Source organism: Garra rufa, chromosome 10, assembly GCF_049309525.1.
Source record: "Garra rufa chromosome 10, GarRuf1.0, whole genome shotgun sequence".
NCBI lineage: Eukaryota > Metazoa > Chordata > Actinopteri > Cypriniformes > Cyprinidae > Garra > Garra rufa.
In genome coordinates this window covers 47,605,929-47,631,413 of record NC_133370.1, presented here as the reverse complement: position 1 = coordinate 47,631,413, position 25,485 = coordinate 47,605,929, and the positions used below count along the sequence as shown (strand labels likewise).

The 25,485-nt window shown below is 35.7% G+C and overlaps 1 protein-coding gene across 2 annotated transcripts; it reads left to right on the top strand.

Moving 5' to 3' along the window:
• The first annotated feature begins 625 nt into the window (after positions 1-625).
• Positions 626-25,135, top strand: LOC141343627 (afadin- and alpha-actinin-binding protein-like). 2 transcript variants are annotated; one of them, XM_073848208.1, is made up of 12 exons: positions 626-787; positions 8,418-8,618; positions 8,960-9,070; positions 11,230-11,365; positions 11,550-11,625; positions 11,716-11,896; positions 13,402-13,549; positions 14,646-14,782; positions 17,207-17,377; positions 18,586-18,703; positions 18,847-18,997; positions 24,369-25,135. In XM_073848208.1, exons 1-12 carry the CDS (start codon positions 656-658, stop codon positions 24,463-24,465), a joined length of 1,659 nt encoding a protein of 552 aa, XP_073704309.1. In that variant the 5' UTR covers positions 626-655; the 3' UTR covers positions 24,466-25,135. The 2 variants fall into 2 exon arrangements, with proteins under 2 accessions (XP_073704309.1, XP_073704308.1); XM_073848207.1 differs by having other exon boundaries at positions 17,204-17,377.
• Positions 25,136-25,485: the final 350 nt, after the last annotated feature.

The following is a 25,485-nucleotide window of genomic DNA, read 5'->3' as shown; positions in this document are numbered from 1 at the left end:
AGACATTTTAGACACTTCCAAAACTGTTGCAACAGAGATGAAAATACAAATGTTAAATACATGAATTATGCTGCCATCTTTGTTGCCACAGTTTTGGAAGTGGCCTAGAAGGGGGTGTCCCAATACCTTTGTCCATAGTGTATGTACAAGTCATTGGTGTTTGGAGTTTATATTTTATAATAAAAAAAAAGTATGTATATATATATATATATATATATATATATATTTTTTTTTTTTTTTTTTTTTTCTTTAAACAGTAGAAAACAGTACAGTTCTAAAAATGGATTTTTGTTCGGAATCTTTGAAAATCCAAAAACTAGTGCTTGAAAGTCCTGGAATTTCACTTTACAGTATCCATATGAACCCTATCATAAAACCATTTTAAATGCTATTAAAAGCTTCAGACAGTTTGCATTATCAAAATCTTGGCAGCACTGCTACATGAAGTATTCATTTATTTATTTATTTATTGTTATTTGAAAGCTTTTCCTCAACTTAAACTCTCCCAGGTTTGCTATTTTGCAGCTATACGACATCATGTTAAAACAGTCATGTTAGACGTGTCTAGTTTCGACAGGATTTAATAACAAGCTCTGCCTTTTCTTTTGTTTTCTGTACAGACACCAAAGAGCTTTCCAGTATTTCTGGGATCAGCATGTCACCCTCCAGGCAAAACGTGCACCATTCACTGCATTCCACCATGGCTCTCCCCAAAAACTCTTACAGCGTGTTAAGTGCGTTCTGCACTGAGGAGAACATATCGCAGTGCATTGCATATATCAATCAGGTACACTACAAGGACAGTTTGAAAGTATTGCTCACGTGTGAGATGTGTGTTTTCAGTGGTTATACTATTACTGTTGTATTTCATCTAATGATTGGGATTGGTGATGGAAAAATCAAGTAACAGCATGTATAATGTTTGTAAATGCAAAGCAAAGAGTAGCTTTTTTACAGCATTCACCTTGTATCTGCAAGGCTCCATTTCTTGTGGACATGCACATGTAACTTCAAATGAACAGCAGATCTGCTGCTTCAGTCCTTGTTGGAAAGATTTGAGGAACAGGACAGATGTACTTATACCTCTAAGGCACTGTAATTCTAGCTCTTAAGATTTTTTAGAGTAATGTTCCTGTCTTTTAGTGAACCTATGGGAACACCCTCCAGGTGTGACAATTGTCTGAAGCCTGTGTGAACCTGAAGCCCACATAAGTGTGTTAAGAGTTTGGGTCTTTCTCATGCTCAAGCCATACTTAATGGCTCTTTGAATATATCTCAACGCAATAAAACTTTACAATGAAAAGGAAAATCGTCCATCCTTCATGGCTCCGGTTCATGAGCCTGACCTTTTTGTTTTCGTTCCACAAATCAATGCCTCAGGAGCGCAGAAATTTATGAGGATGTTCTTTTAAAGAGCGGGTCGTATGGTATTTTAAAGTGTTCTAATATCGTGTCCCCTACAACAGGTTTAAATGTATGTAAGGTCAGAAAACATTGTAATTTTCTCTAAATATATACATTTAATATTAGAATCATTTTGCAATGATTTTGAAACGATGTATTTGAAGCAGTTCTCAGCTTAAGGTCTGTTAACCCCTCTGTTCCATACAGCGGGGAAAATAAGTATTTGACACATCAGCATTTCTATCAGTAAGGGTTTTTCTAAGTGGGCTATTGACACAATTAGTAGCCATCAAGCCAAATATTGAATTCATTCAAATAAATCAGAACATTTAAGTATACAAGTTGAGTCATAATAAATAACGTGAAATGACACGGGGAATAAGTATTGAACACATGAAGATAGCAAGGTGCAAAATGACATAGAAAGCCAGGAGATCACCTGAAATCTGTCAGTATTGAGAGAGAAACCCTGCCCCCTATCAGTACTAATTGATATCAGCTGCTTTAGTCCTAATTGATGGCCTATAAAGGCTTCTCATTACCCAGAAGGTACAGCAAAGCAAAGAACTCTCTCAAGATCTTTGTAATCATATCGTTGAAAAGCATTTTGATGGGAATGGTTATAGGTGCATTTCCAGAATGCTGAATGTTCCTGTGAGCACTGTGGGGGGCCACTATCCGGAAATGGAAAGAGCATCAGTTCACCATAAACCGGCCACGATCAGGTGCTCCATGTAAGATCCCTGTCCGAGGAGCCGAGAACTTCAGCAAGACCTTGTTTCAGTAGATACTGTTGTTTGAAAGATAACTATAAGCAATGCACTGAACCGCCATGGCATCCATGCACGCTCACCACGCAAGACTCCATTGCTGAACAAAAAGCAGGTTGAGGCTCAGTTAAAGTTTGCGAAACAGCATTTGGGAAAGCCTGTGGATTATTGGGAGGCTAAAGTATGGTCAGATGAAAGCAAATTTGAAATTTTTGGCAGTCATTCTACATAACATGTTTGGAGAAGAAATGGCACTGCCCACCACCCCAAGAACACCATACCAACAGTTAAGTTTGGAGGTGGAAGCATCATGGTTTGGGGCTGCTTTTCAGCAGGGGGTACTGGCAGACTTCATATTGTTGAAGGCAGGATGAATGGAGAAAGGTACTGGGACATTCTGGATAAAAATCTGCTGCCATCTACCAGAAAGCTGAAAATTAAAAGAGGATGGACACAGTGTTGTTTTCGTTGACGATGACAAAATCATTTCGTTGACGCCACTTTTTTTCATGACGATAACGAAACGACGACGAGATAAAAATGGCTCTTTGATGACTAAAACATGACGAGACGTGTGTGAGTTTTCATTGACGAGACGAGAATAGACGAATGTTAGTGGGTGGTCCGTCAGACGTTTAAAATGCATGACATTTCTGCTTATTGTGCATGCCAATTAAAACCGAAAAAGTATCTGCCGCTATGGCAAGCGGTTAAATACTCTAGTATGGCAAGCCGTTTTAGCATTCTATCCTTGTTTGGTTATGCTCAACACGTCACATTGTTGTCACTCAGACAGACAGACGATTAACCATGATGGCGGCAGTTTGCACACAGGGTGGTCGCAAAAGGTGAGAGGACCTATGGGTGTATTTCAAATATGTCTTTTATGTCTAAAACCATTCCTTCATTATTGTAATTATTGGTGAAAATAGTCGATCTGGAAGCTCACATTGTGTTGAACTATAGATCTGCTATTTTCACAACTTATAAGTGACACTACCCAACAGCAAAATACTTACTGACCTACATTAATTTAAAAGACCCCCCCCCCCTTTTTTTTTTTGACTAAAACTAGACTAAAACCTTTTTGACTTTTCGTCGACTAAAATTGGACTAAAACTATCACATATAGAAGTGACTAAAATTGGACTAAAACTAATAATCATTTTAGTCCAAAAGACTAAGACTAAATCTAAGATGGTTGTCAAAAACAACACTGGATGGGCAGCAAGACAATGATCCCAAACACAAGGCCAAGGAAACAATGAAGTGGTTTCAAAGAAAGAAAATCAAGTTGCTTGAATGGCACAGTCAATCACCTGACCAAAAATCTATGGAGAGAACTGAAGATCAAAGTTCATAACAGGGGCCCAAGGAACCTTCAAGATTTAAAGAGCGTTTGTGTGGAAGAATGGGCCAGAATCACTCCTGAGCAATGCAGACGACTGGTGTCTCCATACAAGAGGCGTCTAGAAGCTATAATCACCAACAAAGGCTTTTCTACAAAGTATTTAAAGTGTTTTCAATACTTATTCCCTGTGTCATTTCACTTTAATTATTACTCAACTTGTTTGTTTATTTGTTTATTTATTTGGATCCCCATTAGCTTCCTTAATTATTAAGGAAAATTATTAGGAAATAGTGGGTTCACAGCGAACTGTCAGAACTATTTCTGTATCTTGGTTTACCTAGAAACCTAAAGTTGCTCTAGCCATGCATATTAGCAGAAAAAAAAAATATTTTGAGCACTTAATTGAAAATGTGCTCAACTCCGTTCAGAGTTGACTTGTTCTTTTGAGAGACAATATCTTTATTTATGCACTTTTTGATTAACAGCTTTGAAGACTGTTTACATTGAAGGATAGCTACCTTACAAACTGCAAAAAAGATATTTTTCTACAACTCATTTGACCTTCTCTTTAAGAAGCGGTGCACCCATTTTGCATCCTGAATCCATTGTATTGAGTCGGCCCGCACATTCTTACATTCTGGTACGGGTTTTACCTGATGCTCAGCTGCTTAAATGTCCCGTTTGGGAAGGCTTGCAACAGACAGAGGCACAGAGTGTTTTTGTACACTCATATCTCATGCACTGTCTGGAGATGTTGAAGGCTTTCTCCGATCTCTGCACTGTCTGGCAATTGCATTGCTTTCATATGGGCCCGAGTGACCCTCTGTTACAGGCTTCGGCCGTAAATCGCTTGATGCCTCTCTGTTCATTTGGCAGAATGACAGCATCTGCTGAATGTCTCTTGTTGGGTTAGGTGCACTATCCAATTTTTGCACTACCCCTCTCATTGCTCCCCACAGAAGCTCAGGAAGCTCAGATTTTATGGGAGAAATGAACTCCCTTTAAGAGGAAAGAAGCTGTAGAGAAAATGCTTCCTCCCTAGAGGGAATCTGGTTTCTACATCCAGTGTTTTCTAGTGCTGAAAAAGAATGGCGGTTTACGCCTTTGGGCAAGTCTGTCACTGCAAAGCAATTTATGATAAATGTGTTGTGCAGTTTTTGAAAAACATCCAGCCTATTGGGTATGCTCGTCTCATGTGGCTCATAAATGACTTGAAGATGATGGTGGTGGTTCTAGCTTTGAGACATTTGCTTCTAGTCATTAGAGATTATCGTGTGGTCATCAGGGTGGACATCATCAGTGGACTGCTAAGGGGAATGCATTTATGCAGGATGCCTCTTTAGATGAAGAACAGGCTTCTGTTGCTGAGGGCGAATCCAAGAACAGATCTTCACTTTAAAGGGATAGTTCACCCAAAAATGAAAATTACCCCATTATTTACTCACCCTCCAGGCGTCCTAGATGTATATGACTTCCTTCTTTCAGACAAATCCAATCTGAGTTTTATTAAAAATGATCCTGGCACTTCCAAACTTTAGTATGGCGTGGGCAGGTGTTTATTTATCAGTCCAAAACAAGTCCAATAAATTGCATCCATCCATAATAAAAAGTGTAACCATCACTTTTTTGTACTTTTGCTCTAATAGTTGTACAAAATTAGGTTTTGTAAAGAAAAATGTTGAATCCAAGAGGGGACTGGATTTCCTTTGCTAAAGTCAGGAAACTTTGCTTCCTTTAGTCCTGTAAACAAACGTTGGTTTTCATGAGACGCCAATGTCATCCGCCCGGAGCTGGTTCTGTGGACGACCATTTGGCGCAAACTAGATTTAAAGTGATTATTATGTTTTAAATATGGATATTTTTCTTACAAAATGCATTGATTCGCTATAGGAAGCCTTTAACCAGTTTTGGAATTTCAATGAGTAAACGATGACATAGTTTTCCATTTTAAGTGAATTATCGATTTACGTTTCCATCTGATCCTTCTCTTTCATATTTGGCTTTTTTTTTTTTTTTTTTCTTTATCCATGCTATCTGCATTAACAAACCACGTGTCCATGGCAACAGTGGGTTTTTTTTTTTTTTTTTTTTTTTTTTGCTGTTGTACAACACTTAACGGTTTCACTTGACTAAGGGCAGTGTTTAAGGCATTATTTGCAACACCCTTAAGCCATTCCCATAGGAAAGGGGAAATCATGCCTTAAGTGTCATACCTAAGGGAAAAACTTATGGTGCTTTATTTCACCGGGCACTGGGATGCCTGGAGGGTGAGTAAATAATGGGCTAATTTTCATTTTTGGGTGAACTATCCGTTTAAGGTACAGGTTGAGGCCTGGGGAATGAAGACCATTGGTCTGATTTGCCAGAGGTCTGACAGGGCATTGTTGGATTTGTTAGCTTAGAGCAGGATCCTCCTAACTGCACATGCTTTGCCCTGTGGGAGTGTTACAGGTTAATGTTGACCATATGAACCAATGGTTTAAATCTGATCAGGTGGTTGTATATTTTGGTGGCTGCAAGAAGAGTATTGCCACTACAAAACAAAGAATGTTGCATTGCGTGACTGATGCAACTTCTTTTGCTTATGAGGTGTATGGATCATCTTCACCTTTTGGCATTCAAGCTCACTCTACTAGAGGTGCTGTTGCTTCTCAGACTTTATCCAAGGGTTAGATATTAGAGGATATTTGTGTGGTGGCAGGTTGGGCACTCTTTGAACAGATTTTATAATCTAGGTGTTAACTTCACTCTTATTTCCCAGGTTTTATTTGTTTGAACAGGTGTCATATTCACTCAGTCTGTGGCATATGTTTTCACAGGCTGATAAACTGGCAGACACTCCACGTGTATTACTCAAATCCACATGTATCACTCTGTAATAACTCCTTGAAAGTGTTCCCATTGCATCAGCTAATGACGCAACACCTTATTCCTTACTCTGGGAACCAGGGTTACATGCATAACCAAGATGAATTCACAGTGTTTGTTCTTCTTTAGATGGGTTTTAACAAAGTACTAAAAGGTACAAAGAATGATCTAAATTCATAATGGATTGGATTGCTCATAGAATTATAAACTGTGCCGAAAGGAGGTAAAGCAGCTGGAAGTGTTTGAGCAGCCATATTACATTTTCCAACCATTAGAAGTCTTTGACTCGCAGCCAGTACCTTGACCTAAATTGATTGGTTTGCAGCATATCAGTAACAGGGAATTAGTTTTTAGGATGTATGTCTGTAAATTAATTGTTAATTCAGACATTTATCTGTGGGGTTTTGTGCATTTTGCAGAAGATATGTGATATATAAAAGTTGCTGCTGACACGTGTAATTTATCTAATGCAAATTTGGCAGGAAAAGGGGACCAAGCTGGACAGTGCAATTTCTCTGGCTTTTAACTTTTTTTTTTTTTTTTTTTGTCATTTTTGTGTAGGAATCAAATGTTGCATAGTTAAGTGTTGCATTAAATATTAACGTAACAAAAAAATGTTTTTTTTGATAATTTAATCACCCTCGTCATCCAAAGCTATTCATGAAGTTCTTTCTTCAGTTGCAAAGAAATTAAGTTTTTTGAGGAAAACATTCCATGATTTTTCTCCATATAGTGGACTTCAATGGTGTTCAACGATTGAAGGTTAAAAATGCAGCTTCACATGGCTCTAAACCAGTGGTTCTCAACCTGCGGCCCTCAAATGCAAATGTGTCCCGCGATGCTGACCACGTAAATTTTTTTTTTTTTTTTTTTTTTAAATAAATTAAAAATAATTAAAATAATAAATGGTTTTACGATTCATTTTTTAAAATGTATTAAATAAATGTCACATAAAATCATTTTAGTGATCATGTTTTCATATGCGCAGAACTGACGCAACTATGAACTGATGCAATTACACAGTTTACATGCGCGTCTTACAACTTAGTTACAACTTCATTGTGCTGTTACTCCTTTTGAGCCGAATTATCACCAAATTGGTCGGCTCCCGACAACATCAGGTGTCCCATTGATGGTAAGTAGAATTATACTCTCTAATGATAATAATACATCTAATTGTAATCATTTTAGATGCATAATATCTGGTTAGTGAGCGTTGATGACGTCATATGTAAATAATATGCGGCCCGTGAGTCTTGAACTTGGACATAGTGTGGCCCACTGCAAAAAAAGGTTGAGATCCAATAAGGGCCTTTCAATCGAAATTATCATTTATTTTCTTAAAAAATAATATTAAACACTTTTTAACCACAAATGCTTGCCTTGTCTAGCTCTCCTGTTCAGTACAGTTAGGGTATGTTTAAAAAAATGAATCTAATTTTCTCATCCAACAGAAGTTTTATCTTTTTTGTAGTAGGTGTTTCTACCCTGTATTGTAACTGTATTGAACCGGAGAGCACACGTCCCTCTGAGTTAGAAAAGGTGAGCATTTGAGGTTAAAAGTACAAAAATTGTAAAAAATAATTTGAGAAAATAACCAATCGTTTCGCTAAATAAGACCCTTATTCCTCAGCTGGGATCGTGTAGAGTCCTTTGAAGCTGCATCGAAACTGCATTTTTAACCTTCAGCTGAAATTGAGCACTATTGAAGTCCACTAAATGGAGAAAAATCCTTGAATGTGTTCCTCAAAAAAACTAATTTCTTTGCAACTGAATAAAGAAATTAACATCTTTGATGACATTGGGTGAGTTATCAGGAGTTATCAATTATCAGGAAATTTTAAATTTGGAATGCAGTAATCCTTTAACTCTGATGACAACACCGTTCAATCATGCATATTGAGTTACTCTACTAAAAAAATATTGTAATATCTAACACAAAACATCATTACATAACTTGTTAATAGCTGAATTCTTCTTGTCTATGCAGATGATGATCAGTTGTTTCTTATGCTTCTTCTCAGGAGGTGTGTTCGCTGGGCTTGACTGGAGTGAGTTTAGAGTCTAAATCAGGCAATCTGAGCGCTGTGCCGGTTTTGAACCTGCTCTATGAAGTACTGCAGCTGCAGAGGAGAGCTCAGCGAGCCCTAAATGACCTGGAAACCCAGCAGCTGAAGAATGGCAGTGACCTCGAGCATCTGCAGCACAACAACTGTAGACTCAAAGTACTCCTTTTTGTTTAAATAAAAAATTTGTCAGCCTTTCAGATTTTCCCTTGCTAATGGTGACTTATTTTTGTAGCATTTTTTACCAATTAAAGATTATGCAAACTTGTGAGAATTTTTAGTTGCAGGCTGGAGTGTAACCTTTTAGTAGTTTGTATATATTATGTATTTATTAATTTACCAGTAACACATTTCACATGTGGTCATTAACTAAGTGTAATCTATTTTGCGCAGTGCTATGGTCTTTAATTGAATTATTTATTCATTAATTTTTCAAATGATTCTCAAATGCACGCAGCTTTACTCTTAATTTCTTCTGCTATTTTCTAATTGTGTGTCAGGATCAGCTGGAGCACACTAGAAGAGAGAACTCAGGTTTGCATGAAGGTGAACGACAGCTACAGCTGAAGATCAAAACCTTACAGAACTGCCTCAAGTCTGAGAAAGAGGAAGTAAGAGAAACTCAATTCACATGGTCCGACAGGCATGACAACTGCACCCCCTTACGTTGCCCTATATTTTCTAGTGTGCTTTTGGTCCAGTGTTTTCTTGCAACTAAACTACAGTGTTGTTTCTTAATGTAAAATGGCAAAGTATTTCCCACCATATGTGCCCACTGTGTCTATATGTGACCCTGGATCACAAAACCAGTCATAAGGTTAAATTTTACAAAACTGAGATGTATGCATCATATGAAAGCTCAATAAATAAGCTTTCTATTGATTTATGGTTTGTTAGGATAGGACAATATTTGGCTGAGATACATCTATTTGAAAATCTGGAATCTGAGGGTGCAAAAAAATCAAAATACTGAGAAAATCACCTTTAAAGTTGTCCAAATTGAGCTCTTAACAATGCATATTACTAATCAAAAATTACATTTTGATATGTTTGCAGTAGGAATTTTACAAAAAATCTTCATGGAACATGATCTTTACTTAATTTCCTAATGATTTTTGGCATAAAAGAAAAATCAATAATTTTGACCCATACTATGTATTTTTGGCTATTGCTACAAATATACCCCAGCGACTTAAGACTGGTTTTGTGGTCCAGGGTCACATATGTAACCTGGCTGACAAAGCCAGACCTAAAATGAGCCCTGTGGGTTATATAACACATCTTTGTTAACGTAAAGTGGTAACGAAGGTCAACCAAAAGAATGTCATGATCTTTGGTGTTTAAGCCAATAGTGACCAGTAATTTTTGCAGTGGAAACGCTATCTGTCCTGAAAGTGTCCCAGACAGCACCCCCTACTCGCCACTCACTTAAAGGCATAGTTCACCCCAAAAAAGAAAATGTGCTAATATTTTTTTTTCAGTAGGACAGTAAAGGAGATTTTTAGCTGAAACTCTGGTCCTTGGTGAATCATAAAATGCAAGTCAATGGTTACCATCATTTTAATAGTCTAAAAAGCATATCAGGCAACACAAAATTAATACCCATGGTTCCTGACTATATTGAGGTCTTATGAAGCAGAATGATCAGTAATCCAAACCTCAGGTAAATGGTCCGGAGTGATGTCTGGTTCACAAATGAGTCACTCTGGGAGCCTGATTACCAAAGTAAATTTTGCATTTCCTTTCGTCAGAGAACATAACTTTGGACCAATCAGCAGCAGTCCAGTCCTTTTTGTCTTTAGCCCAGGCGAGACGCTTCTGACGCTGTCTGTTGTTCAAGAGTGGCTTGACACAAGGATTGCAACAGCTGAAACCCATGTCTTGCACACGTCTGTGCGTAGTGGTTCTTGAAGCACTGACTCCAGCTGCAGTCCACTCTTTGTGAATCTCCCTCACATTTTTGAACGGGTTTTGTTTCACAATTCTCTCCAGGGTGTGGTTATCCCTATTGCTTGTACACTTTTTTTTTTTTTTTCCTTTCGTCTCTCTATTAATGTGCTTGGACACAGAGCTCTGTGAACAGCCAGCCTCTTTTGCAATGACCTTTTGTGTCTTGCCCTCCTTGTGCAAGGTGTCAATGGTCGTCTTTTGGACAACTGTCAAATCAGCAGTCTTCCCCATGATTGTGTAGCCTACAGAACTAGAGAGAGACCATTTAAAGGCATTTGCAGGTGTTTTGAGTTAATTGTCTGATTAGAGTGTGGCACCAGGTGTCTTCAATACTCAACCTTTTCACAATATTCTAATTTTATGAGATACTGAATTGGGTTTTCATTATAAACACTTGAAGTATCTCAGTCTGTCTATACAAGTTTCACTTCTTGAATGGAATTAGTGAAATAAATCAACTTTTTGAAGATATTCTAATTATATGACCAGCACGTGTATGTAATGTTAAGTATACATGGGCCTGGTTTCACAGACAGGGCTTAGACTAAACGAGGATTAGTCCATAGTTCAATTAGGACATTAAAGTATTTAGTGCCTTAGAAAAAAACACTACTGATGTGGATCTTGAGACAAATCAATGCCACTGATAAATTTTAAGATCAGTCAGTGCAAGTTTCTCTCAGTTGAAATGGCTCAGACTTACATTTCAGACTAGGACTAGGTTTAAGCCCTTTCTGTGAAACGGTGATAGTGTACTGTGTAGTAAGGGTGCTGTATGATTATTATGCAGAATATCCAATGTGTAATTATTCTTGCACAGGTACAGAAACTGCAGAGCATCATCTCTAGTCGTGCCACGCAGTACAACCATGACACCAAGCGTAAAGAAAGAGAGTGCACCAAACTGAAGGAGCGTCTCAACCAGCTGCTCATGGACAAGAGAGACAAGAAACTCTGTGAGCAATCAATTATATTGCTTTTAGATGAAGCAATCAGATTTATGTGCTCCTTTTTTGTTTTGTTCTTTTTTTTTGTAATTAGACTTTAAAAATTCCAAGTAAAACTAATGCTATCCAGAAAGATTTGAACAGTCTGTACAAAGTTACAATATTCCTCTTTTCTGTGTTCATATGTGTTCAGCCATTGAAATGTCAAACTATGTGGGAAGGTCAGATGGCAAGAGAGGTCTTTGGAAGACGGGCAAGATGGAGGCCAGGTACAGTTACATTGTGTGCTCATGTAGGGGTTTTTGACATTACATTTGACAATGAAACCCAGTGTAAAACATTTGCTGTTGTGTTGTCAGACATGAGGGTGAGATGTACAGGGCTCTGCTGAGTGACTACGAGACGCGGCAGAGATCTATGATGCTGGAGAACTCTGAGCTGAAAAAAGTGTTGCAGCACATGAAGAAGGACATGATCGCCATTCTGAGCCCAAAGAAACACTCCGTCAAAACAGAGCCAGCAGATGACAGCCTAGAGCAGGTCTGATCTCTCCTCACATACTCTGTATATGCACAAGACAAGACTGTGATGGCACGTTTTAACAGTCATCATAAATCCTTGTCATTTGTGACCCTGGACCACAAAACCAGTCTTAAGTCGCTGGGGTATATTTGTAGCAATAGCCAAAAATACATTGTATGGGTCAAAATTGTTGATTTTTCTTTTATGCCAAAAATCATTAGGAAATTGAATAAAAAAAATGTTCCATGAAGATTTTTTGCAAAATTCCTACTATAAATATATCAAAATGTAATTTTTGATTAGTAATATGCATTGTTAAGACCTTAATTTGGAGAACTTTAAAGGTGATTTTTCTCAGTATTTTGATTTTTTTGCACCCTCAGATTCCAGATTTTCAAATAGATGTATCTCGGCCAAATATTGTCCTATCCTAACAAACCACATGTCAATAGAAAGCTTATTTATTGAACTTTCATATGATGCGTATATCTCAGTTTTGTAAAATTTAACCTTATGACTGGTTTTGTGGTCCAGGGTCACATTTTTTCATGTTTTCACTTTTTTTTAATGTATGTATATTTATGACACTATACTTTGTATATAACCTTTTCATCAAGTTACAAAAACTAGTTAACACTAATGCGAGGGTGTTTCTAATGAAGCATCTATGGGAGGGACAGTAATTTTAACAGCATTTCTTCTTCTGACTGCCCATATAAGACTCTCTCTTAATTTTTTCCCTCTGATTGAAAGTCGTGAAAACACTATTGCTGTTTTTTCTTTTGTTATTTGAGCAAATGTGAATGCAAAAAGTATATTTGTGGAACATTCACTGGCATTGCTCATTCATTGCTCTCAGATTTTACCCAACCATGACGACTTTGGCTATGAGAAACTTGGAAATGTATGAAAGGTCCATTGATATTTAGTTTTAAAGTTGTAAATTGTGTTGCATGTTTCAGCAACAGTGTCAACTTGATAAATGTTGTAAGTCAACATGAAACCACTGAAACAACAGTTCTTTTTGTTAATACCTAATTAGCCATTTTAGGCTCCTGCAGAAAATGTCTTTAACAGTGTTCTGGGAAATTGTTCTCACCATCATTGTTTCAAACCTATAATATTTTGTTCATCTTTAATAAAACATTAAAGACTTCTGTCCCGCCACTGAAAATCCGTTCCACAAAAACAAAATGTTCATAAAGAGATTATAAAAGTAATCCAAGTCTTTTAAAGTTATGAACAGATTTGTTTTAGACTTTTATTCACATCCAAACATTGATCATTGCACATGAAGCTCATCAAATATGGTACACAGAAGCTCAAATATCAAACTTATTAGTATATTTTTGATCAATGTTTATAAAGTCTGTTCATCATGTAATGTGAACCTGTATTACTTATACAATCCCTTTCAGTAAAGGTACAGAAGATGAACCAAATTCTTATGGTTTTGGAGCAACATGAGGCAACATGAGTAATTGACAATATTAAAATTTTTGGATTTAACCCTTTATCATCAGGCTGTCTCTGAGGGTGAGGAGGAGATTGGTGACTCCAGCAGAGAGATGCTGGAGCAGTCGTGTGAACAGGCCCGTGAGCAGCTCACCAACAGCATCCGCCTGCAGTGGAGGAAGCTCAAGAGCCACATGGAGAGACTCGACAGCCAAGGTACAACGCATGACTGTTGCTTTTATTCATAAACGGGTCATGAAATGCATTTTCAGATCTTTATATGTGACCCTGGACCACAAAACCAGTCTTAAGTCGCTGGGGTATTTTTGTAGCAATAGCCAAAAATACATTGTATGGGTCAAAATTTTTGATTTTTCTTTTATGCCAAAAATCATTAAGAAATTAAGTAAAATTCCTTCTGTAAACATATCAAAATGTAATTTTTGATTTGTAATATGCATTAAGAACCTAATTTGGACAACTTTAAAGGTGATTTTCTCAGTCTTTTTGATTTTTTTGCATCCTCAGATTTCTGATTTCAAATAGATGTATCTCAGCCAAATATTGTCCTATCCTAACAAACCATACATCAATAGAAAGCTTATTTATTGAGCTTTCATAAGATGTATAAATCTCAGTTTTGTCAAATTTAACCTTATGACTGGTTTTGTGGTCCAGGGTCACATATTATATTTCTAGAGGTTACCCAAGTATATTGCATAAAAAAAAAAAAAATTACATTCTTCATTTTTATTCCATCACAGGGTCTTGTATGTTTGAGCCTGATTTAGATTAAAATGCACCAATGCAACCACACTGATTGCCTCAGAAGACAAAATACTTGGCACTGCTGCTTTCAATAGAAGATAGAGGAAAAACCAGTAGCACGTTGAAGATATTTAAGAAAAGAATCATGCATATTTGCTGTTTATTAGTACTTAAGCACATATTAACGCATGACCATATTCTAGTTCCCTTAGCCATGCGCAGTACCTACTATCTTACTACCAATAAGCGGGAAATTTGGAATTTATTCAGGGAAAACTCTTGATGGTGAATATGTGTTTCCTAGTCTAAAGTGTTACATGAGTCTGTTGTGAAATGAGATGATCAAATGAAAACATTCCCATTCAGTTGCTCTGGCACTTCAGCCATGCATTTCTAATAGTTTGATCTGGCACAGGAAAATGCATGGTTCAGTTTTTGGAGGTGCAGTTTGTCTAGATGCAGGGACAGAATAACAAAGTAGTGCGATTGGACAGATGTGAGTTGTTAAGGGCCTTGATCATGAATCTCACTGCTTGTGTTGCAGCGTCGCTGGTGGCGTGTCAGGAGCGTGAGGGAGAGGAGATTTTGTCCAGGAAGGAGAATGAGGAGGAGATGCAGCGGATGAGAATGGAGTTACAGCAGTGTAAAGAGTTCATCCACATGCAGCAGCAGCTTCTACAGGTGAATGTCTGAACACAACAAACACTAACACACTTTTCCACATTCTGCGCCATCTTGTGGACAGTGCAAAACATGTTTTCATCAGCAGCATAGTGTTTTAACACTCTTAACAAAGCTGTCCCCTACTACTGTAGGTAGTGCACATGCACTGAAAACATCACTTCCAACATCAGATTTGTGATCCTGGACCACAAAACTTACCCTGCATGGGTATATTAATAGCCAAAAAAACATTGTATGGGTCAAAATGTAAAGCTCATGTTCCATGAAGATATATATAGTAAAATTTCTACCACAAATATATCAAAACTTAATTTTTGATTAGTAATAAGCATTCCTAAGAACTTCATTTGGACAACTTTAAAGGCGATTTTCTAAATATTTTTCAGATTTTCAAATAGTTGTATCTCAGCCAAATATTGTCCTATCATAACACACACCATAGAAAAGCTTATTTATTCAGTTTAAATTTTTTTTATTTAAATAAATGTACACTTATGACTGGTTTTGTGGTCCAGGGTCACATTTGGTCAGTGGACTCAAACAGGCTGTGCATGTATTTTCTTTTTAAACCTAGTTACCTCTCTTAATAAATAATGTGTGATGAGTTATGGATCCTTTGTTTATGCACTGCAAAAAATGCTTTTCTTACTTAGATTTTTTTGTCTTGTTTCCAGCAAAAATGTCTAGAAAATTTTTCCTGATTCAAGAATTTTTAGATAAGTAAAAATTATTGTCTTGTTTTTAGTAAAAACAAGTCAAAATTAGGTGAGTTTTTGTTTAGAACAAGCAAAATAATCTGCCAATGGGGTAAGAAAAATAATCTAGTTGTCTGCTTAAAATAAGATTTTTTTTTCTTACCCCATTGGCAGATTATTTTTGCTTGTTTTAAGCAAAAACTCACTTAATTTTGACTTGTTTTTACTAAAAACAAGAAAATAATTTTTACTAATCTAGAAAATCCTTCTTGATTTAAGAATTTTCAGATATTTTGGCTGGAAACAGGACAAAAAATCTAAGCTAGAAAAGCATTTTTTGCAGTGTGAATATCTAATTTGGTGTCTAAAATGTAGATCATATAATGTGTTTGGAATTTCTCCAGGTCTTAAGAGCCTTAAATTGCCCTTTCATAAATGAAATCCTAAAAAGGTCCAAAATTGAATTAAGTATACTTATTAAATGTTGCACACACTTCACAAAAATAAGATCTTTGTCAGTATTTTTGTCTTGTATTTCAGTACAAATATATCTAAACATCCCTACTTTTAGATAAACTTGATGAAGAGATTAAATCTTTGAGAAATTGAACAAAACAATAAGTTTCTGCTTAAGAACAAATATCTGTCAGCAGGAAATGAAAACTTGTTTTCCCTTTGAATTAAATTTGATTTTGCTGAGCGATTTGGCAGATACTTGTATTTGTCCTTTTTTGCCATGAATTCATTTAATTTTGATACATTTCTCAAAAAAATCAAGACATGTCATTTTGCATGTTGATTTAGGAATCTTTAGACATTTGCTGTGAAAAACAACAAAAATACAGAGGAAGAATATCATTTTTTGCAGTGGGATATATATTCCTATAGCTATTATTTTTATTATATTGAATGGATGTTTGTATTTCCAAATTTTGAAGTACTCTTAAATACAGTTAATTTATCATTTATTTGGACAATATACATGCTGCTTTTTCATGCACTTATCAAGTTTGGGCTTTTAGTTTTTTTTTTTTATAAAGAGTTTTTTTCAGACTAGTGGAAAGAAAACATACAAAAACACTGTTTCTTTTATAGCACTTTCTCTATTTGTGTCGATAGATTTTAGTTACAATGCATATCTTCTCAAAATGAGTTTTTTCTTCTACACTGAGCCATAAATCTCCACTTCAGTAGCGCTTACACACACCAAACCTTACATTTTTATTCCTGTCTATATCCTGAAGGTTTTTACAGAAGGATTTTATGCATTTTATTCTACAAAAATGGTAAAAAATAGTGTTTACTGTCTGTTCTGAATTATATCGTGACGAAATGAGACCCAAAATTCCTTCTGTAAAAACTTTTGACTCTCAAAAATTAAAGAATTATGAAACTGACTTCATCCAGTGTTTAAATTTTTTGTACTAGAACTGTATGCAAATTAGCGCATATTTCATTAAACAATGCCTCAATTGCATATTTACACCTAACATTTTAGAAAACTTGTAATACAAAAAATGTTTGCAATTATCAATGTAATCAATCAACTGAGTAAGTAAGGTGATAACTATTAGTTTTTTTCTTTTTTTTTTACCCTATTCACCTGCAATGTTTCAATTAAATTTACTTAAATTGACTTGAAAATGGTCTTGGATTTTCCTTCATCAAGCTTGCAGAAAGCCTGTAGACATGTGGCTGTATTGAGTGAGGTTTGTGTTTCCAGCAGCAGCTGAGCTCACCGTGTGACGAGGAGACGGCAGCTCTGCTGAACGACTGCTACACGCTGGAGGAGAAAGAGCGGCTCAAGGAGGAGTGGAGACTCTTCAATGAGCAGAAGAGGAACTTTGAACGTGAGAGGAAGAATTTCACTGAAGCTGCTATTCGTCTGGGACACGAGGTACTATATACATACACATATCTTTTTTAAAAAACATTTCAAACAGTTTAATTCAGATGAAATTTAAAGTGACCTCAAACACATTTTGGCCAGATTTTGTTTTGTAAGATGTTACACAAGTTTGTTCTTTGACTTTGCTTGAAGTACATTAACCATAAACAAGCACCGTGCCTTTATAAGGAGTAATAAAAGCTAAATTTCCATATTAGAATTTCTGAAGGATTGTGTGACAAAATTCTGCTTTGCATCACAGTAATAAATTACTTAAGAAAATATTCCATTAGAAATCAGTTATTTTTAATTGTAATATTTCACTATATATGAGGTAGATGTAAAACGGTTTAAGAAAATACTGTAAGTGTACTACTGTTTTAAGTTGTTGTTTTTAAAAAAAAAATAATAATAATCAAAAGTTTTGTTTAATTTCATTGCATTTGTTTTTATTTTTCTGAGCAAAAAATGCATATCATACCTTTTCCCTAATTTACAGAAGACACCCACTAAAATGTAATTCAATGTAACAATCTTGTCAGACATACTTACAACAAAAATCTATTTATGACATTAAAAGATGAATTACTTTCATCTTAAATACTAATTAGTTGTAATTCTACATTTTTAAAATTTGCCACTTTCCTAAGTTTTGCCCATTTGTCATTAATACTTTTTTACTCATTTAAAACACAATAAAATTTAATATGCTCCCTTATTCATTTTCATATTTTAATACGCACAAGTCAAGCATGTTGTTTGAATTTTTACATAAATATTGTGTTACACTGAATGACAATTTAACATAATTCTTCAAAATTTTGACATTGTATTCTCCAAAAACTTATTTGAAACCTTAAAGGATAACTATTGCCAAAATGCAACCTGGGCTGTTTTTTTTTTTTACTGTAAAAGAGACAAACATATATCTAAAAGCGTAATTACGACAAATGAGCCGTTTTTGAGATTGACCGTGATTTCGTTTTGTTTTCAATGTTCGGTGAATGGGAGTACTAGGGGCATAACTTTGAGCGCATCAAAATCGATATATTTACAACACTGAGAAGGCTCGACACACCATGAAACTTTGCTCGAAGTAAGCAGCCATCTTGCCAGTCAAATCAAAGAACGTGCATGGTAGTTATCAAACCTATAAATGCACTCTAGTTTTTACCATAGCAGATGCCCCAATACCTGTTTGTTTCTTCTTTCTATAGAGGAAATCCTTTGAAGAAGATCGAGCTGCATGGCTGAAGACCCAGTTTTTGAACATGACTCCATTTGTAGACCGCAAAAGACCTGCATTGTCCGAACCTCACAGTGCATTATCAGTCAGTGAGTATCCCTGAGACCTAACAAAGCATCCCACATCTGACACTACATACATTGATTGATTTTGCGAATGAAGGGAGATCTGCTTCTTCAGATGCATTACATTTTTGTTTGTGAAACTCTTTATTTTGTGTGCGTGTCTGTAGGTGCAGAACCCGAGGCCAAACTGCTGTCCACTCCACCTCTTCTGGCCAAGTCTCAGTCCTACACAGTGTTCTCCACTCCTAAAGCTGCCCCAGTCAAGATGCCCTCAACTGCTGACCTCTACCGCCAGCTACACCTCATCCCAGAGAGCAGGTACTCTCACATGCCACAAATTATTCTCTAAAAATAGAAATTCTGCCATGTATTTACCCTCATATAAGAGGTAAAAGACCACTGTTGTCAGGCTGCAAAAATTAGGATGAACACTAAATTCTACATGTTACGCTCATTTGAAGCCAAAGCAATTGTCTCATTACTTGCACTTTTAAGGGGGATATGAAAACACAAGTGTGGTGAACTTTTGATTTCCCAATGAGACATTATTAGGGCCCGAGCCCAAAAGGGCGAAGGCCCTATTGTTCTTCTAAGGATTCTTATTTTTTTTTTTTTTTTTTTTTTTTTTGTTAACCTTCCGGGCACTTAAGGGGGTCTTAACATACTCAAAAACTCTTGAAAATTTGCACACATGTCGGAATCTGCGGCCATCAGGACGCCACAGAGGCTGGTACCGGGGCGTGGCAAGGGGACTCTACAGCGCCCCCTGGAATTTTGAGGGCCATATAGCACACATACTTGAACGTACACATATGAAACTCGGTACACATATAGAACTCATTGAGCTGAACAACTTTTGTACTCTATGTCATTTTCTCAATGCAACAGGAAGTGAGATATTTAGGGCTGTATAAAAAGCGCATGCTCTGGAATTTAACGTACTCCTCCCAGGATTTCCATACGATTGTCACCAAACTCGGTCAGCATGATCTCAAGACATTGGGGACGCTAAATTGCGAGGGGATTTTTGATATCTCGAACGGTTTGGCCGTGGCAAGGCGACAAAGTTATGGCGAGAAATGAGAAACAGGAAGTGTCTAATAACTGTTGCACACATTGCCTGATTCTGATGAAACTTCACCAGATTGTTCGTTGTATGATGCCGATTCCATAAAGGTGACTATTATGAGTCCAAGTTATAGCGCCACCAACTGGCAGCAGGAAACGTGTCATTTTCAAAATGCTTTGAAATCAGCCTCTTAATTTTACTCGATTTTCTTTAAACTTTATCAAAATCATGTCAAAACACGGCCGATAAGAATATGTAAAGGGGTCGATGATAAATCGAATGCTGTTGCCATGGCAACGTGTCAAACTTTAAAATTACATTCCTGTCTTTTCGAGGCAGATAACATGCTTAGAATTTCATGAAACTCAACACACACATCAATATTAATGATAGTTAGACACTGGCAAAAGTCATAAATGGGCGTGGAGCAGGCACTCTATAGCGCCATCTTTTGACAAAAGTTGGGGGGTTAGTTTTTCCTACAGTCACCAAACTCTGTACATATATTGTTCTCATCAATCTGGACAACCTTCTAAATTAAACTCATTAGCTACGACCAACAGGAAGCCGGCTATTTTGATTTGAATGTGGATTTTTGGAAAAATCAGGCTGTAAACAAATTTATACTCCTCCTAAGAAGAACAAGCTGTTCACACCAAACTTTTTTAACATGGAGAGAAGATTCAGAAGATGTTAAATTGCGAGCAGTTTTGGGATATCTTGAACGGTGTTGACGTGGTGATTTTTTAAAGATGTATAACCGTCATTTTCTATATCTTTAAAGTGCAGCATCTTAACTATTTAAAACTTTTTTCACACAGAGATCTTATCATTCTGAGCAAGTGCTGTAAATATCAATTTAATTCAAGCTTCTACGAATTAAAGAAAATTAAAAAAATAAATCAGAAACCTGCTGTCACTCTGCCTTGAGTGTCTGTGTTCAGTCACCATTGAGTGACTGAAGAGAGACTGAAGGGGGAGGGGTGAAAGGGAGAGAGGGAGAGAGAGTAGAACATGCTGTCTTGCTAAAGACCATCTTTGAGGAAAAAATGCACATTGATGTTACATAAATATGTTTGATCTTTGAGAGTCTGATATTTTGAGAAAATATAAAGGGTCACTAAGTCTTTCATTGTTTGTATTTTGCAGTTGTTTTTTTATTTATTTTTTACTGAACTGTACCATGAACTTGTCCTATTCAGTCACATAGCAAAAGATTAAGAAAAATACAGCTTTTTATCATGAGCGATTTATCTTCATTGATAGACATTTATTTTCATAGTGTTATTTATTGAATATAAAATTTAAATTAACAATTTCAAGACAAACTTTGCTGTTATCTGTTCAAAACATCTGAAAATTATACCATTATACCATATATATATCGCCCCATTACAATACTAAACTTGATTTTTAAAGATATTTTGAAAGAAAGAAGCGTTTATAGAGCACTTTGTGTATTGCTGTACACCCACATGAACTGTGTTCATGTTCATGTTAATTCACAGTACATAAACTAATGTTAAAATATACTATTTTACCATTAAACAATATATGAATACTTTTTTTAGGTTAATATTAATTAACATTAATAAATACTATTTAATTATTGTTCATGTTAACTAATATAGTTAATGTTAACAAATGACACTGGTTGGCAATTTTATATATTGTGTGTATGTGTCTGTGTGTTGATTTTAAAGTCTAACCCTTTCAATTCTGTAAACTTAAAATCCAAACTAGCAGAGGGTTACTGTGAATGCATGTGCCAACTGGGCACCGTCTTCCTTATTGATTCTTAGTTATGTAGTGCTTAAGAGTGATGTCTTATAACAGGAGTCACCAGCAAAGCAATATCCACACAAAAATTGTACAGATAGGTAACAATGACATTTAAGCAGAAGTGGTGGACGTAAAGCAAGCAATAAAAACATTTTGTTATCATCATGAATTACATGTTCTTATCATCATCATCAGAATATTGGGAAAATGTTCCCTATATTGTGAACGGCTTTGGGATATCTTGAACGGTGTTGATGTGGTGATTTATGAAAGTAACAATAAAAAAGATGAAGAGATATTTTCATTTATCTTTAAATTGCATTATTCTAACTCATCAAAACTTTTTACATATAAAGAACAAGAAATCCTTAGGATATACGTGTAGTTTCAAAATGTTATCATGCTCAGAGGCCCCAAAAACATTAAAAGTGTCATTTAAATTTGTCAGATTAAAGCTCTAATACCAGGGATGAACACTAGAGGTCCTCATAAGATAAGGAATCGTTTGACCTCTAATGCTATTTAGCTCATTGTCAGTGTATAAGAATGACAATAATCCATAGAATCAGTTGATATAGACTGTACTGTCAGTGCACTTTTACATAATTATTTCCGATAGGTGCTTAAAGAGCATTAAAATCTTTTTTTATCTTTTAAGGGAAAATTATATGATTTAAATACATATATATACACTCTCACTGGTAGAACAAACAATCTTATAAGTATGACACTATACTGCTCAGTTCACTTAATTAGAATGAGAAACAAATACAAAAAGGCCAAACAAAAAATCAACTAAGTTAATATGTATTTATTTTTAATACATTTGTTTATAATTATTTCACAGATGCTTATAGATTATTAAAATAATATTTAAAAATGCTTGTAGACCATAAAACATGGTAACTATTTAAAATAGGGTCTCTTTTGTTAACAATGGCTAATGAACTAACAAACACGAACAAACAACGAACAATATATTTGTACTCGATTTTCTTCAAACTTCATCAGAATAATGTAAAAGCCCAGATGCATCAAATGCTGTTGCCATGGCAAATAAATAAAAATAAAAAATACATTAAAATATTTGTTTCCTGTGATATTTAAGGCAGATAGCGTGCTTAAAATTTCATTTTCCATTTTCAATTTTCAATGATTTATTATATATTTAAAGTGCAGCATCCTAACTCTTTGAAACTTTTTTCATACAAATAACTATTCATTCTGATCAAACACAGTTCATTTCATAATTATACAAAACTCCACGAATGAAAGAAAAAAAAAACATATCTGATCTCACTCTGCTCTGCAGGAGGAGAGACAGTAAGGGTTAGTCCAAAGGGTTACTGTGAATGCATGTGCCAACTGGGCACCGTTTTCCTGATGCTATCGGGATGGCGACTGCACAGACGGCGAGGGCCCGGTCATCGCTGCTTGCAGCTTTAATTATTATTATTATTATTATTATTATAGGGCTTTGTACTTCAAAATAAACCTATAAATGTGTTCAGTAGTTCCTATGTAATAAACAAAGCAATTTAAAAAGGAATAAAATGCAATATGTGCAAATGTTACAAAACACAAAATCTTTTTCCCAGTCAGTGGCTCTTTTAACACCGTTGCCACGGGTTGTTTTTCATGTCCGCAGGTCGAAGGACACAAATAATGTGACATTTACCCCCCAGAACGCTATTTTTGAATGTGGCACCCCACTCAAAATGTGTATTTGTGATCTAATTTTTATGAGCCCAAGCTTTAAAAATTGTTTTTGTTCACTTATTGTGCATTTGTCTGGTTTAATCACGATTAGATTTTTTCTAGATCCTGCATTAAATTTTTGTTTTGACCTCACTATTCGAGGAACAGACACAGTCTTTATAGATTGGACAGCACCAGTACTATTGTTTAAATGTGCAGAACAAAAGCCATCGTCGCAACTATTTGAAGAATTGCTTACTAGTCAAATGGAGCGCAGCGTCCTGGAGATGTTGTCCGTATAGTTTTAGGTATTTTAGTACATCAAGTTACACAATATGAAAAGGAAAAAAATTTGCCTTGAAAACTAGCTAAAATAAAATTTCATGTTTATTTCATGTTTACTGATTTTTTTTTTTTTTATTATTGAAGAAATATACAATACAGATAGTTTGGCAAAATCAAAAGATACTCCATGTTTATTGAATTTTAAGTGCAAAACACTGTTTTACAGCAAAGTTCTATGTAAAATCTGCTTCAACTTCAACTGAAAGTTTGCCTCGTCATCTCAGGATTTTGCAGCACATGAGTTCAATTAGTTCCTGATTTTGTAAATCATAATTATTTTGACAAATGGATTAATCTGATACTTTTCTTTAGATTATTCTCAGAAAATAAAATGTCTTGTAACAAATTTATTGTATTAAATCCATGTAAATATATGGTTGTAATTTTAACATCATATGCAAAAAAAAATAAGTGTGTGTGTGTGTGTGTGTGTGTGTATATATATATTTCATTATATGAAATAACTGTTCACAAATTCAAAGCGGGACAGATTTTAAACACCAGATTTTTACTGACATCTGTGGTTGCAAGTTACTTGTGGAACATAATGTCAGCTGAGCTTTGACACCGTCTGGATCAATGTGTGGTTTGAGGTTTACCCATGGTTGCCTTTGATTTGCATCATTAGAGCAGATCTAGCCACACCAGAGTCACTGATAAGGAGACAGTCCTAGAAATATGCATAGAAGAAATATATTCTCTGACCAAAATAAATAGCATATTTAAATGCTACAATAATAGCTGGATATTCTTTTCTGTGTTAATGGAGCTGATATGCGTTTTCTGTCTCTGCAGAGGCCGTGCTGAGATGCTGCCAAAGTCACGGTTGCGTAATTGTTCCACAGACTGCAGTGTCATCTCGTTGGTCAGAGACGAGAACAGCCCCATCTGATGGTATGTCAGTATTACACTGATCAAACACTACAGAAGAGACACTCCATTGTTCAAGCTGTCCTAATTGTAAGCTTTACAGGAGTCTTCCGTTCATCCCCGTCACAGCATGACCAACCACCTGCTCCTTTACCTCTTTGTCTGATTTGCTGTGTTGTCCCTTTTAGGGATTTAGGGTTGAATAAAACAGATGGTGTGTTTAGCTGGATCAGATTGATCTCGGAGACAATCATTCGCATTTGCCACCTTTGAATCTCATAAATATGTACAGTGGCCAATGTGCATTGTGTAGTTGTGGTAATAATATGGATAATTTAAAAAGTATTCTGTAAGTCAGAATGTGGGATGTTTGTGTGAGCTGTAAATGTTATAGTAATCCATTAAGCACTTTAAAGAGGAGAGATGTTTAATGTAGCTTTTTAAAACTAATATAATTTGACATTTTGATTTGCCATTATATCGTGGGCTAGGTTTCACATTTAGTTTTGTACTTTTATCATAATGTAGTGATGCTAAGTACTGTCTTTTTTAATGCAAGACGTGAAATTTTTTTTCACTTGAATGTTGAATATTTATATTGAAAAATCAAGAATGTCTTTGCTAGAATTTACACATTTGAAGAGTGATTTCTTAAAAATAATGCAATAAAGTTTGAAAGATTTTAAAATAAAGATCTATTTGTGTTTTTAAAATTGGAATTAAATCAAAAATGATTTTTTCCTTAATGCATGTTACTTGTCTTCATGACTCGCTTCTCTCTGCTGACAGATTTAAGGCTATGTAGCAGTTGAGCCGATTGCATTCTGTTGTGTGACACTTCATTTTTTACAGTCCAATCAACAACTGAAGTAGTAAATACCAGCAAAAAGTCCCTTGCTGATTTTGTAAATGGTACTGACTGACGATCACACACTCCCAGACTTTCAAGTTGTTGTAAACAGAAATGCAAGCAGCCTCATTGCTAAAAGACTAATAAATCTATATGCATTCTAAAATTGTCTCAAAAAAATGTTTAGGTTGA